General features: G+C 44.1%; 1 protein-coding gene across 2 annotated transcripts in view; it reads right to left on the reverse strand.

Annotated features, from left to right (window-relative positions):
- DISC1 (DISC1 scaffold protein) overlaps window positions 1-14682 on the reverse strand; it is a 366833-nt gene that overhangs the window by 64936 nt on the left and 287215 nt on the right. For both annotated transcript variants that reach the window (XM_064594632.1, XM_064594633.1), the window contains exon 10: window positions 7895-7955. In XM_064594632.1, the coding sequence (XP_064450702.1) occupies window positions 7895-7955 (61 nt within the window). The remainder of the gene's footprint in view (window positions 1-7894; window positions 7956-14682) is intronic.

A 14682-nucleotide genomic window follows, 5' to 3' on the forward strand; every position in this document is an offset into this window, starting at 1 on the left:
ATTAAGAAAATCATAAAGAAGAGAAAATATACTTGCAGTACTCTACCAGATTTATTAAAAAAAAAAAAAATCCCTTATGTAAGTGGACCTACACAGTTCAAACCCGTGTTATTCAAGAGTCAGCTGTATAGATTTGTAGGATCGATTTATCTGGTTTTAGAAGGGAAATGTGGGCTTGCTACAAATGTATCAACCTATGGGTGAAATCGTAAGAGTTTCCTGAGCAGGCCATCGAGGCGAGAAGGCAGGACACAGACAGTTAAAAGGAAAACTCGTGTCCCAAGGCTGTGCAATCAAAGAGCAGGCTCGAGGAAGCCAGAAGACAAGAGAGGAGCCAGAAGAGGGAGAAATCACGGTGGGCCACATCTACTTCAGTAGAATCTGAAAGGACGGACAGGGTTCAACTCGGTAGAGAGCCCGCTCATCGGGCGGGGATGAGAAGTCTCCTGCTAATGAGACAGAGCTGATACAAACAGCCCCCGGCGAGGAATGGAGGTGGATGCAGGAAGGTCACGGCAAATCAGGGAGGGGAAAGGAAGAAGCTGAGAATTTCCATTTTTCTGAGACAGCAGAGGCAAAGCAGAAAGGGGTCAAGACCGTGCAGAAGCAGTGGGAAAGGCACCGAGCTCGCCGTGAAGAAGTGAGGTCTGGGGAGACCTCCTTTGATGTGTGTGCCCGTTAAGAAAGAGAGGAGGAAGGCATATGTCAGCAACGGAACAAGAAAGTATGAAAAAACAAATGGTGGCGTCCACGTGGGGTCTGCTTTCTTTTCTTTGTACCAAGAGGAGGGAAGGGGTTCCCATGGCAGCCAGTTGCTTATCTCCTGGCTGCCATTTCTTACACTCATTTCCCTCAACAGCTTTTGAAATAAGTTCAATATGGGTTGAAAATGGATTGTTCCAGGTGCACAGGAACTTCAAAATTACCTTGCGTAATTTGGCATAAAGGGCATTCCATGTGGGATCTCAAAGAATTCCATTCATTGTTCAGGGCGGGCAGCCGCCCTGCCTGCAGTGAGGGCTAGAGCACTCCGTCGGGTTTGGAATACACTCCTAGGATAAGCAGACTCTTCGGCTTTTAGCTGTTCTGCCGCCGAGGGCCAGGCACCTGAATCAGGCTCATGAATTCTCGCCTCAAGTCCCCACTAGCTGCCACCACATTTTAGATTCCTGCTCCTCTGCACATTCCAACCTGCCTCTTCAGTCTCCATGCCCTGCTTTCATCGACTCTGTGAAGCCTGAGTGCTGACCCCTCTTCTTGTAGAATTAACTCCCTTTTGCCTCTGTGGATGGATGGAGTGGGCGTATGCTAAGTGTGATCTCTGGTTCACTATTAGAAAGTAAGTAAAGGCATGTTATTGTTGGCACCGTCTCTGATACTCAGTGTAATGCAATCACAAGCAGGCACTGTATTATGTTTCAAAACTTGAATACACGTAGCACTACCTGCATACAAAATAGCTCAAGGGACAAGACCACTTTCAAGGACAAAACTTAAATGGGTAAAATGAAAATGTAAAATCAATTTCTAAAATGTCCTTCCCATACCCAAGTGGACGCTCGTATGTGCAGCAAATAGAAACAAGTACCCACAGAGAACGTATCTGCAGCTGGGATTCCCATCCTCACTGGATCGTGGGCAATCAGACCTGGGTCTCTGAGGCACGCCTCAGAGTGTCTTCTGCATGCTGCCTTACACAGAAGGTCAATACCATTTTGCCAGATGGGTACTCCAAACTCCAGGGAGCTGTCTGACTCTCAGTTTCTACCACCTTCTGACGTGAAACCAGAGCCATCCGCACAGGCAAGCTGAGAGGTAGTCGGGGGGTCCAGGTAGGAAGCCACCAGGACGTTTCCCTCTCTGCTCACCCCTGCTGGTCACCCTTGTTCATCAGCAGAGCGAGTTCACCCAGCCACCACTTCCTAGTAAAGCCGACCATATGGAAATTTCAAAATAATTAGAAACTAATCACTCATCTTTTAAAAAAAGAAGCAAATCACCTTGTGAAAGATGTCAGTCTAAATTTCAAAGTAAAGTTCAGACAAACCGATATATGTCTGATAGTCTTTTCTAAAGCTAAGAAGGGCCTCTAAGAAGTATCTAACGATTTCTATATTTCTATATTCAAAACAAATTTTAATGATTTTTCTGCTTTCTGATTATAAAAGTCTGATACATACTCCGGGCGGGGGGAGGGAGGATACTTAAGAAACACAGAAGAGCACAAGGAAACAAAAGTAACCTATAATCCAGTGAACCGTACTGACAAAGTTTTCATATTCAACTGCAGAAAAAAAAAAATAGCAATAGAACCAGAAGAGGCTAGAAGAAAGAGACAGTTTCCCATTAGTCATGCATACGAGAGATTCCACGAGGTTAAATGGAACCATTACTCCTTAGCCATAGGGTAGAGGGCTTGGGGTGCACTAGCCAGGGACATGGGCTTGCCATCGGACAATAAAGAATTTCTCCTGCACAACACTTAAAGATAGAACATATGGTCAATAAAAAAATGCAACCCGTCTATACAACTTTTGAATATTTCTGTTGAGTCTTTGGGAAAGACAGCTAACGGAGAAGATGTAGTAACGGAGACAAAGGAAATTAAAGCAAAGTTTGGCCATAAGGGAAAGTTAGCCAGCCCAAAATATCACCCTTAACTCTTTTTTTTTTTTTAAGATTTTATTTATTTATTTGAGAGAGAGAGAGAATGAGAGACAGAGAGCACGAGAGGGAAGAGGGTCAGAGGGAGCAGCAGACCCCCCGCTGAGCAGGGAGCCCGATGTGGGACTCGATCCCGGGACTCCAGGATCATGACCTGAGCCGAAGGCAGTCGCTTAACCAACTGAGCCACCCAGGCGCCCTCACCCTTAACTCTTAACCTCTGGAGACAATAAATCTGAGGGAGCAAGAATAAGTGAGGAAAGCTCTTTAAGAGTAGATTTGTTGTTGTTGTTGTTGTTCTATTCTGTTATATACCATTAGATTTAATGGCAAGACAAATGGATTCTGGGGCATTATATGTCCTTAGGCTGCCTTAACTTTTTGAATCTAATAGTTGAAAATAAAGTATCAAGATACAACTGCTATTTAGCCATTCATTCTTGCACTAAATATAGTTTTACTGAATGTTTACCACATGCCAAACAGCATGCCAGCCACTTGGAAGACAAAGCAAGTAAGGCATGGAACCCATTCTCCAGGCCCTCACAGTCTAATAGAATCAGACAGAAGTCATTGCAACAAATTGTCCCAAGTGGCTCCCACTGTGGATGCCAAGAAGGCCACAAAGCTTTATAGAGAAGGCGTACTGTGCTGAGCCACGAGGATGAATGTGCACCCAGGGGCTAGGGAGGGAGGGCTCCTGAGTCAGAGGCCGTAGTAGTGGGAACAGAGAGGAAAGCAGCAAGGGTCTGGGTCTGTGGCCTGGCCATGTGATTCAGGCGACAGCCACCCTCCTGCCTGTCCAGAGAAGAGAAGGGAAGGAGGAACATCCGTGAAACAGGTGAGCAAGGAAAAACCCCCAAGTAGTAGCTCTCGTCTGTAGAAGGGGAAACAGGGACATACATGTATCTAACTTAGAACTCAGATGACTTTTGTTATCAGTTCATTTTCTTCTGGAAAACAAGGTATATTTGCCAGAAGCGTGTTGGTGTCTCTGCCTTTCGCTGACAGAGAGAAATGGTAAGCCATATTCCCTCCCCAGTCACTCCCTGATAGGAAGGTTAGATATTAAAGGAGAGAATATGACCTCCTTCTGATTCATAGACTTCCAGTCAATGCAATGTTACTAAAAGAGAATTTTCAAAATAAATAGAATGACCATGAAATATGTTTATTTTTCAATTGCAAATTTGTGTGATTATATATGTGTATGTGTACATATATATGTATATTTATATATATGTCTATATTTATTCTCATGTACGTTACATGAAATAGAGTTTATAGGTGTAATTTACAAATACATGATTTTACTATTTATCTACTGACAATTACACTTGACTGAATAGGTATCCTGAGTATGTAAAATAACATAATTGATTTAAGAGCATCGACTCTTTTGTAGCTTTAACATAGTTTGATAGCAAATAAAACCAAAACAAGTTTTGAAAAAAACTTTGTGAATTTTTTTAGGCATTCAAATTCAGAAGGGAATTTCTTTTCTTCTTTTTTTATAGAACTCAGACTGTTAAAAGGCAAATCTTTGTTTAAATATAGACTAAAAGCCCCCATTTAATATTTGCCTGCTTTGTTTTGTCCCATGCAGGTACCCCTGCGAAATGCTGACAGAATCAGATACTTCCTAACTTCCTAACTCACTTGACTTTCTTGATGGGGAGTGGGATGTTGAGCCCAGCAATCTGTCTCCGTGTGTGCTGAGATAGTAACAAAGATACTCTTGTCATTTAGATTTGTTCCCCAAATCAGGACTGGCCAGATCCAAACCTCACTGTAGCACTGATCATAAATCGTGTCCTCCGTGCATTCAAAGGGGGAAATGAACATTCTTTTCAGTTCTTAGCCACTTCCTTTTGAAATCCCTGGAAGACCAAGAGAGGCTGCAGACAGTGGAAATAAGCAACAAAGATTTCCATCAGCATCTCACCTTGCTTTGGTCAATATCCCACAGTATTAAATGAGCAACCACTATGATGCAAACTGTTCCAGGCGCGAAAAACTGGTCTTGTGTTTTAAGATGTTGGTTCTCGTGGAAAGAACTGGGACTGGGAGGCAACCCTCGCTCCTCGGCCCAGTGGGGAGGACAGTTCAGGAGGGGGAGACTGACCATTCCCATACTTCCCACAGCATCCAGTCTGGCCTCCTGCTCTAAGGCAGCAGTAAAACTCCCTGCACACACCTGAAGGTGCACCTAGCCTCTGTCTGCAACTCTGCCTACCGCCCACTGCCTTCCCTCCTATCCCAGTGTTTCTACCACAACAGTTCAGACACATCTGCACCAGATCTCTTACAGCTTCAAGCTTCAAGCAAAGGAAAAGGCGCTCAGGAAGTAGTCTGCAGGATGGGTCAGCTGCCACTCTGGTCATCTGAGGCTGTTGACGGATCCTAAGTGACGAATATATGCGACTCATGCAGCCACAAGGCCAGAGGGGCAGGGAGGGAGGCAAAAGGTGATGGAAGATGGGACTGGGGGGGGGGGGGCTATAAGTTAACTGCATTCACTCAACCATTAACTCACCAACTATTTGTGGGATACCCTTACACTGTTCAGCACCATCAAATCACAGAGGATACACGCTGAACAAGACAGACATGATCGGCAATACCTCTCATTCAGCATTTTAAAAGTGAAGAGAATTCAAGGCAAGCACATTTCTCAGTCTTGGGGAGTCATGGAAGGCTTCAAGAAGGGGACAGTTAAAGCATGAAGGATGAAAAGATGTAGATAGATGTAGGGCCACTGGGGGCGGAGCTGGGAGCGGCCACTGGGGTGCATGCAAGGGGAATGGTGACAGCGAGTGTGCCACGGGGGAGGACACTGGCCAGTCCCAGGCCAGAGCATCTGACCCTCCTGAAGGGGACTCCAAATCCCTAGATATCGGGTTGAGCCATAGGAAACCATCATCTTTCCAGATCAACGTGATCTAATATCAATAATTTCACACGGCTCAACCAAGTACTTCCCTGGATAACATCCCTTGACCATTTCCGGTCTCAATTAGTTTCTCCACAGGAAAAAGCACCCAGTGGCATTGGGAAACATGACAGAATCAGTACAAGTGAGTCATGGTGGTGGAGTGACAGTGGCAGGGTGATGACGCTGAAGGACACACACAGGCCACATGGAAAATGCAAGGAGCCACAGTAAGATGTTTGGGCTTTATCGTTAGGATGATGGGGATGACCAAATTTGTATTTTCAGGTGCTCACTCAAGACCACCTGGAAAGTAGAGTGGGAAGGGCGACAAGAGCCGGAAAAACATAAAAAGCAGCTATTACGGTCATTCAGCGAGAGAAGACAGACCCACAGGAGCAGGGGAAGTTTGGGCGGGCTCGAGGGCACACAAGAGGCCAGCCTGGCAGGACCGGGGGACCCGGAGCGGGAGGTGAGGGCCTGGGGAGGGAATGTAGGTGTCACACAGGCCAGGTGCAAGAGCCCATCCAGCCGGGTGATGGACCGTTCTCCCGGCTGGATACACAGCAGGAGGACCTGGTGTGGAGGGAAAAGGATGAGTCCTGGGCACGACTGCTCACTCAGTTCCGATGAAGAGAAGAGCGAAGATCCGAAGCAGCAGGAAGCGAAGAGAACGAACGTTTGCTGACTGCCCACTAAGTGCGGGCTTTATCTCTGCTATTTACTTCAATGCACACCCTGACTCGAGAAGGCAGGTACCCCTCCTTCAGCTTTATCGCTGGGAGGCTGACGGAGGATGTTCACTGGAGGTTAGGCAGTTGGATAAGCTGTAGAGCCACATTCTCAATGGGCGTCTCTCCACCAACGCCCAAGCTCCTTCCATTCAGAGCTGCGGACCAGTAACCCAGTGGGTGCGGTGTGGTGTATGGTGTGTGCGGTGCTCCCGGCTAAAAATGTTAGCTGGAGGGGTGCCCGGGTGGCTCAGTTGGTTAAGCGACTGCCTTCGGCTCAGGTCATGATCCTGGAGTCCCGGGATTGAGTCCCGCATCGGGCTCCCTGCTCGGCAGGGAGTCTGCTTCTCCCCCTGACCCTCCCCCCTCTCATGTGCTTGCTCTCTCTCATTCTCTCTCTCTCAAATAAATAAATAAAATCTTTAAAAATAAATAAATAAAATAAAAATAAATAAAAATGTTAGCTGGATATGGTCAACAGGGATATACTGAAACCTGCCTGAGTACACAGAAGAGAAGAAGAGGATGCACTCAGAGCAGAGCACCTGATCCAGATGAGTATCCTACTTTCTAAGGAGGGGAGACATTTCCTTCGAGGATGCTAATACCTGCGTGCCCTTACCCCACACTCTCTACTGACCACCTTTGTCACAGGTCCTCCTTGTGTCTAGGGCGCCAGAGGCAGGGGAAATAGCAGTCAATGGTTGGAAGAACTAGCTTTGCAAGCTTTAGAACAAATCCCATAGTACCTTCCCTGCCCCGCAGAGCAGAACTCAGCAAAACAGCATCTCTCAGTATCTTTTAAAGGACAAGCATTTTAGCCAATGGCGTTATCTGAGCCCATAAAGGTTTAAGGCATAGCCTATTTAAAGAGTTATTTAACAATTCCACAAGAGTAGCAAAACAGTCCATAAAGCTAAATGACTCCCAGGGAAGAAAGTACACATTACATTCTCATACTTGTTTCCTTAATTAGGAACAGATCCTGGTGGCTGGGATTTATTTTCATGAGCACACATCCACAAAAATGAGAAACATCTTGACATGCTGCAACATCCGTAATGTTTCTCAAATCTGAATTTCTAATTGCGTTAAAAAAAATAGCAACCGTGAATTTCCATGCTGGTTTTGATTCAGGATTCAAAACAGAACCTAAGATGTGCATTTTTTTTTATATTGTTCCAAAACATGTATAAGCTGGGTCAAAATCCATAAGACCCACTTCAGACATTAAGAAGAAAAAAACAGACCAAGGCACGAATTCGGAATTTAACATGGCAAAGAAGATTCATCTTATGGAACATGAAAACTAACTTGTGATCTCCCCCAGACACTTTTAAACATCTTCACCTATTTACCTTTTATAAAGAGGAGAAGACTGGGGGATGTTTATATGGCACCTGCTTGAATCCTGTTACAAAATTCAAAGGATTCCTTTTTGTGTGTTTTTCTTTGTTCACTTATTACAGAAATTGGTGAGCCTTTCTCTTTGCTTTCACTAAATTCTGTCACAGTCAAGAACCCGGGCGCACTGTGGAGTCTGTAATGAAGACATTCTTATCCTTACCTACGCAGCTTATCCTCAAGCATTTTCATGTACTTCAGAGCATTCTCCTTCACACCCATTTCTGCAAAACAAAAATCCAAAGTTGAGGCAATTGTACTCAAAGATTGAACAAAACCCAGAAGTGCTCAACTAAAAGCCCAAAACCAAAGGATCACAGTCAGGCCGACAGTAATGATCACCTCCTAGGTCTGGAAAGCACGCGAATCCACTGGGGTGGCTGCCTGGAGCCAGGTGCTGGAAATGCTGAGAAACACATGGAAACCTGATCCCGACAGAACTTGAGCTGAGTTGCCATCAACGGCTCAGCTTCCAAAGCTGAGAGGTCAGTGGCCCCTAGAGATAAACTCAGAGCCTCGTAATCACCATATGCTGGAGGAAGAGATGATTGTTGTGCCCCCATGGATCAAAGAGGCACTTTACTCATAAAAAGAGATTTGGTCTTTTGTAAGTGACGAAAATGTTGATTTTTTTTCTGTCCTCTTAATACGTTAAAAAAAATCAAAATGTTGGGCTCCTGGGTGGCTCAGTCAATTAAGTGTCTGCCTTTGGCTCAGGTTGTGATCCCGGGATCCAAGGGGAGCCTGCTTCTCCCTCTGCCTCTCTCTCTCTCTCTCTCATGAATAAATAAATAAAATCTTTCTAAAAAATCAAAATGTTGATTTGACATTGTCACTTTTTTAAAATAGAGGGAATAAAAGGGACAACTCATGCTGTTTTACTATAGAAATAAACATTTTTGTATTAAAGAGAGATTTGGTGCATTCTGGACAAGTCCTGATCCACCCTCTCAAGGTGATCACTGGCAGAAATGGGAATATGAAGTGCCCAGAAGAGCAGGCGGCAGCAGAGAAGTCCCCATCAGATGGTAGCTGTAATGAGTGATGTCGTCGCCATTTCTATCATGACTATTATTATCGCTATCGTGGAGTTTATTAGTGTTTTTATCCCAACCTGTGTTGTCAAAGGTAATTCATGCATTTACACTCTAAAGTTGGGGTGTGTGGAAAGCAGAAGTCAAGCTGCCTCTCTGCCCAGAGCCTCTGCCGAGGGGGCTCTCAGGACCCTATTTTATCACCACGTGTGTGTTAGGGTGAAGGACAGGGGGGTATATTTGGAACTGGAAAAAGGACCTTGAAATTCCTTGTAAAGATTTATACAGAAATTAAAACAAGTTCTGGTTCATCAGTTCATAATGGATAAAAACAGAAATGTACCCAGGGAAAGCAACTCTTTAAGTTGGTCTCTTAATCTTATTGATTTATGCCAGCCTCATTTACAAGTGAAGTTGTGCTGAGTTTTTTTCTCCAAATAAATTAAATATTTATTTTCAGCACCAACTGTGCATTGGGTACTGCGCTAGCATGGGGAGTAAGATGTGGGTATATGGCTCCGTGAAGCAGAGATCTGTTCCCTGGTTCATCCAGCACAAGGACTACAAATTCACAATGTCTCAACCGGAAGTGCTCTTTCACATCCTGTACATATTTACGTGCCACATGCCATTCTAAGCCCTTGGGATAAACCCGTGAAAAGAAGCAATAAAGATTCCTGCCCAAATGACCAACAGACATATGAAAAAGTGCTCAAAATCACTTGGCATCAGGGAAATCCAAATCAAAATCTCAATGAGATGCCACCTCACACCAGTCAGAATGGCTAAAATTAACAAGTCAGGAAACGACAGATGTTGGCGGGGATGCGGAGAAAGGGGAACCCTCCTACACTGTTGGTGGGAATGCAAGCTGGTGCAGCCACTCTGGAAAACAGTATGGAGGTTCCTCAAAAAGTTGAAAATAGAGCTGCCATACAACCCAGCAATTGCACTACTGGGTATTTACCCCAAAGATAAATGTAGTGATTGGAAGGAGTATGTGCACCCCAATGTTTATAGCAGCAATGTCCACAATAGCCAAACTATGGAAAGAGCCAAGATGTCCATCAACAGATGAATGGATAAAGAAGAGTGGTATATATATACAATGGAATATTATGCAGCCATCAAAAAAAACCCCAAAATCTTGCCATTTGTAACGACGTGGATGGAACTAGAGGGTATTATGCTAAGTGAAATAAGTCATTCAGAGAAAGACAAGTATCATATGATCTGACTGATATGAGGAATTGTTAATCTCAGGAAACAAACTGAGGGTTGCTAGAGTGGTGGGGGTTGGGAGGGATGGGGTGGCTGGGTGATGGACATTGGGGAGGGTATGTGCTGTGGTGAACGCTATGAATTGTGTAAGACTGTTGAATCACAGACCTGTACCTCTGAAACAAATAATACATTATATGTTTAAAAAAAAAAAAAGATAGTAGGAAGGGAAAAATGAAGGGGGGGAAATTGGAAGGGGAGACGAACCATGAGAGACTATAGACTCTGAGAAACAAACTGAGGGTTCTAGAGGAGGGGGGGTGGGGGGACGGGTTAGCCTGGTGATGGGTATTAAAGAGGGCATGTTCTGCATGGAGCACTGTGTGTTATATGCGAACAATGAATCATGGAACACTACATCAAAAACTCATGATGTAACGTATGATGACTAACATAACATAATAAAATAAAATTTAAAAAAACAAAGAAAAAAAGATTCCTGCCTATGTCATGCTTCATTCTGGTAGGGACAGGTAATAAAGAATAAACTTAAGAGTTCCATAGAGTACTAGAAGGTTGTAAGTACTACAAAGCAAGAGAAGAGGATCAGAATGGGGCTGTAGAGTGGTCAGGCATCATTGGGAAGGTGATATTTGAGTAGAAGCATGAAGAGGGTGGGGGGAGCACATGAGCAGCCATCCTAGAAAGAGCAGAGCAGGTGGAAGGACCAACCAGTCTAAAGGTCCTAGGGCAGGAGCACACCTGACCACTCCAGCAACATCTGGAGCAGATGTTCTCTGGGGAAAGAGATGAAGGCAGAGAAATAGCCCAGCTCCAATCATGCAGGCCACTGTGGCAAACTGTATTTCCAAAACATGGCCACAGTAATATTCTGGGTCCCACACACTATTCCAGAACTTGGCCATTTTCCATCAAGCAGTGAAATCTATTTCCCTCCTCTTCAATCTAAATAGGCTATGACATTACAACTAATAGAGAATGACAGGAAGGATGCTCTTTAGCCTCTGAGGTTAGGGTCCAGCTTCTGCCTGGCTCTTTCTACTGGGAACCCAGCCACCACGTTGTAAGGAAGCCCAAGCCACACAGAGAAGTCATGCATAAGTGCTCTGGCTGAAGGCCCAGGTGAAGCTCTCAGCCAACAGCCAGATATGGGAGTGAGCAAGCTTTCAGAGGATTTGAACCATAGAGTCTGAGGGACCCAGACATCATGAAACAGAGACAAGCCACCTCTGTTGCTCTGGGTCTAAATGCCTAACTCACAGAATTTGTGCACACAATAAATGACTATAAGTCATTGGGTTTGGGAATGATTTGTTATATAGCTGTAGTTATAGAAAGCCATGTCAGGATTTTGAGCGCTCTGAAAGAGAAGAGAAAACACTGGAGAAAAAAAGGCGACAAATTGGCTCATGGCTGCTATGTTGAGAATAGACTCTAGGAAGACCTGGGATAAGTAGAGAGAAACAGGAAGGTTAGAGCAAAAATCCAGGATGAGGTAGTGGGGACTGAGACCATGGTGACACAGGAGTGGGTGATAAGAGGCAGATTTTAGATATATTTTAAAGATAGAGACATCAGGAGTTCCTGATGGATTGAATTCAGGTGTATGAAAAAGAGACCCATCAAGAATGACTACAGGGTTTTTGCCCTGAGCCACTGGAAAATAGAGTTGCCATCAACGGAGATGGGAAGAATGCAGGTGAAACCAGTTTGGGGAGACGAGCAAGAGTTCCATCTTAGACTGGAATTTGCTAAGAGAGTAGAACTTAAATGTTCTCACCAAAAAAAAAAAAAAAAAAAAAGGCAAATATATGTGGTGATGGCTGTGTTAATTAACTGGATGGACAAGGAGGTGGTTCTTTCACAATGCACACATGTATCAAATCATCACGTTGTATACTTTAAATACCTCACAATTTTATTTGTCAATCATACCTCCATAAGCTGGAAAAAATAAAAGCAGTTGAGAAGCTTAAAAAGAGTCCAAGTTTGGATCTGATAACTTGGAGTTTATGAGCCATCCGGTGGGGATGTCAAGAACAAAGTTGGATATGTGAGTCAAGAAAAGGTCTGGCATGCAGATGGACAGTAGGAAGATACTGGTGTGTGGAACGACGAGACTAGATGATATCACTCAGGGAGTGAGAGTAACTTAAGAAGCCCGTAGTGATCGTATGTCACTACGAGTCTATTGTGATGTTATCTTTCATCCAAAGGACAAAAATGCACAGCACCTTCCTTGAGGGCAAGAAAGCCAAATCCTTATGTTTAAAAGTAATCCAGATATATTCCATATTAATGATTTTGTTCAGAAATCACTACATACTTGGCTCATCTAAGCATCCGAGGCTCCAGGTAGTGACATGCTGGCCCCACACAAGGGCATCCAGGCAGTTTCCCATGCTTTTCTGCTTGCCTGGAGGCTGCCATCTGACACGGATGATGCACTGAAATCCTGCCTTCACTGGATCCTGACCCATCTCCCAGCCAGGCAGCCTACAATGCCTTGCACGCATATGAACTAGGTTGACTCACAACCTTCCAACGAGGCCAGGACTATAGATAGGGAGTTTAAGTTTTTATCTTCCTAAATGATATATGCCCAAGTTGGGACACCTGAGTGGCTCAGTTGGTTGATTGTCTGACTCTTGATTTCAGCTCAGGTCATGATCTCAGGGTTATGAGATCGAGCCCCACTCCAGGCTCCGCACTGAGCATGGAGCCTGCTTAAAATTCTCCCTCTCCCTCTGCCACCACCCGCCTCCCCGTCTCTAAAGAAAAAAAGAAATGCCCAAGATGTATGAGAACAGAACTTATCTTTTCTTCCCTTTTCATCGTCCCTCTGCTTCCTTCCTTTCCTAACATGGTCTTAGAGTAGACACCAAAAGAACGGTAGGGTTATCGAGGCAAGCTTCCAAGAACTGAGGGATGGTGCTGAAGGAAGCCAAATACTCCAAGTCAGCAGGCCTCCTAACTAGGAAAATGCAGAAACACTTCCCCTCCTCTCCATTTGCTAAGGGAATCTTATATCCAGAGTCGGGCAATATTATCAAAATGGAATTCATATAATTAATTTCATGAATCCAATTAAGCAAAAACTGATTGATAATTAAATGCAGTAAATCTGTGAAAACATTTAGCAGAGTGCGTGCTACAAACACAAATCAATGTTACAGGAATTTAACCCGGGTCCTACTTCATGCCAGGCCCTATATGAGGCACTATTTAAATCTAAAAGAGAAGGGCGGCTGGGTGGCTCAGTCGCTAAGCGTCTGCCTTTGGCTCAGGTCATGATCCTGGAGTCCCAGGATCGATCCCCGCATCGGGCTCCCTGCTCGGCGGGAAGCCTGCTTCTCCCTCTCCCACTCCCCTCTCTCACCGTGTCTCTCTCTGTCAAATAAACAAATAAAATCTTTAAAAAATAGAAAAATAAATAAAAATAATAAATCTAAAAGAGACATGGCTTCAAGGGACACAGAGAGAGCTGTGGGGCCACACTCTGACACTGATGTCTCCCTGGAGCCCACAGCAACATTGTCCATGCATCTTCAATCCACAGATGCCCCGATGAGTCTGATGAAAAAACACCACCAATTTACCCAGCAATATCCTTTTCAGTGTAAACAAGGAAGGTAAAAGAATGTTAAGTGGAAAACAGGTCTAACTAGGTTCTAGTGCATTATATCCTTTGTTTGCATCAATAAAGGACAGCAATACTTGTCATGATAATAGTACAGGAAATGAGCAACACCCAGGCTGACTCCTTATCAGACTGAATGAAGCAATGACTAGACTACGAAGAGCTTCAGCCCCACCATCCTCCATCAATGACCGCATCATGAGATCAGTACAACACCATCTCAAATTTGACAATGGAAGCCAAAGGGACCCCATCAGTCTAGCATTAATCACAGATTTTGTCTAACATTGGCCATTTTCTTGGAACTTTCCAGTGACATAGTAATTCTAGTAACATAAGGCTTGGCCTCACTTTACAAAAATAAGTCATCAACTTTCAGAGATCATTATTCAAGGATGAATTTCGATACAAGTAACTCCCATTAGTAAAATCCTCCAAAAGGAAGATGTGAAAGACAAAGGAGAAATTGCAGAATTCTGAGAAATTTTCAAACATCTAAAGTATTATTCTTCTATTGGAGTGAATGAAAGAATTCTTCTTTCTTGGAGTCATTAAACCATGCATGGAGATGGGAGTAGTAACACCGAGCTAACAAAGGCCCAGGGAAGTCAACAACACAGAAAAATGGATTTGCAACTTGTTTGTCTTGATATGTGGGATGGACTAGTATTGTCTAGGACCTCAAAAGATGGTGGAATCCATGATATGACGTGCTACACAAATCAACTTGTATACCAGAGTGCAAGAGGGAAACACCAGCCATGAGTCCCTACTGATACCAGAGCGATCTTGTCACACTGGAAATTCACTACACAGAAAACATGATGCCGAGGTAATGATATCAATGACATTTCATTGAGCCCTTGCTGTGTGTCAAGTACTGTTCTAAACACCTTGTTCTAAATGCTAAACAATGAGAGTGTCCATGAAGCAGCTCTATTATTATCCTCATTTTATCTGGATGACACAGAGGGCCAGCAAGGACCAAAGTCACACAGTCAGTGAGGGATCATCCCAGAGGCCATTGTTTTGGAA

Source organism: Mirounga angustirostris, unplaced genomic scaffold, assembly GCF_029215605.1.
Source record: "Mirounga angustirostris isolate CCGP_5_RB_7025 unplaced genomic scaffold, mMirAng1.0.hap1 SCAF_6, whole genome shotgun sequence".
NCBI lineage: Eukaryota > Metazoa > Chordata > Mammalia > Carnivora > Phocidae > Mirounga > Mirounga angustirostris.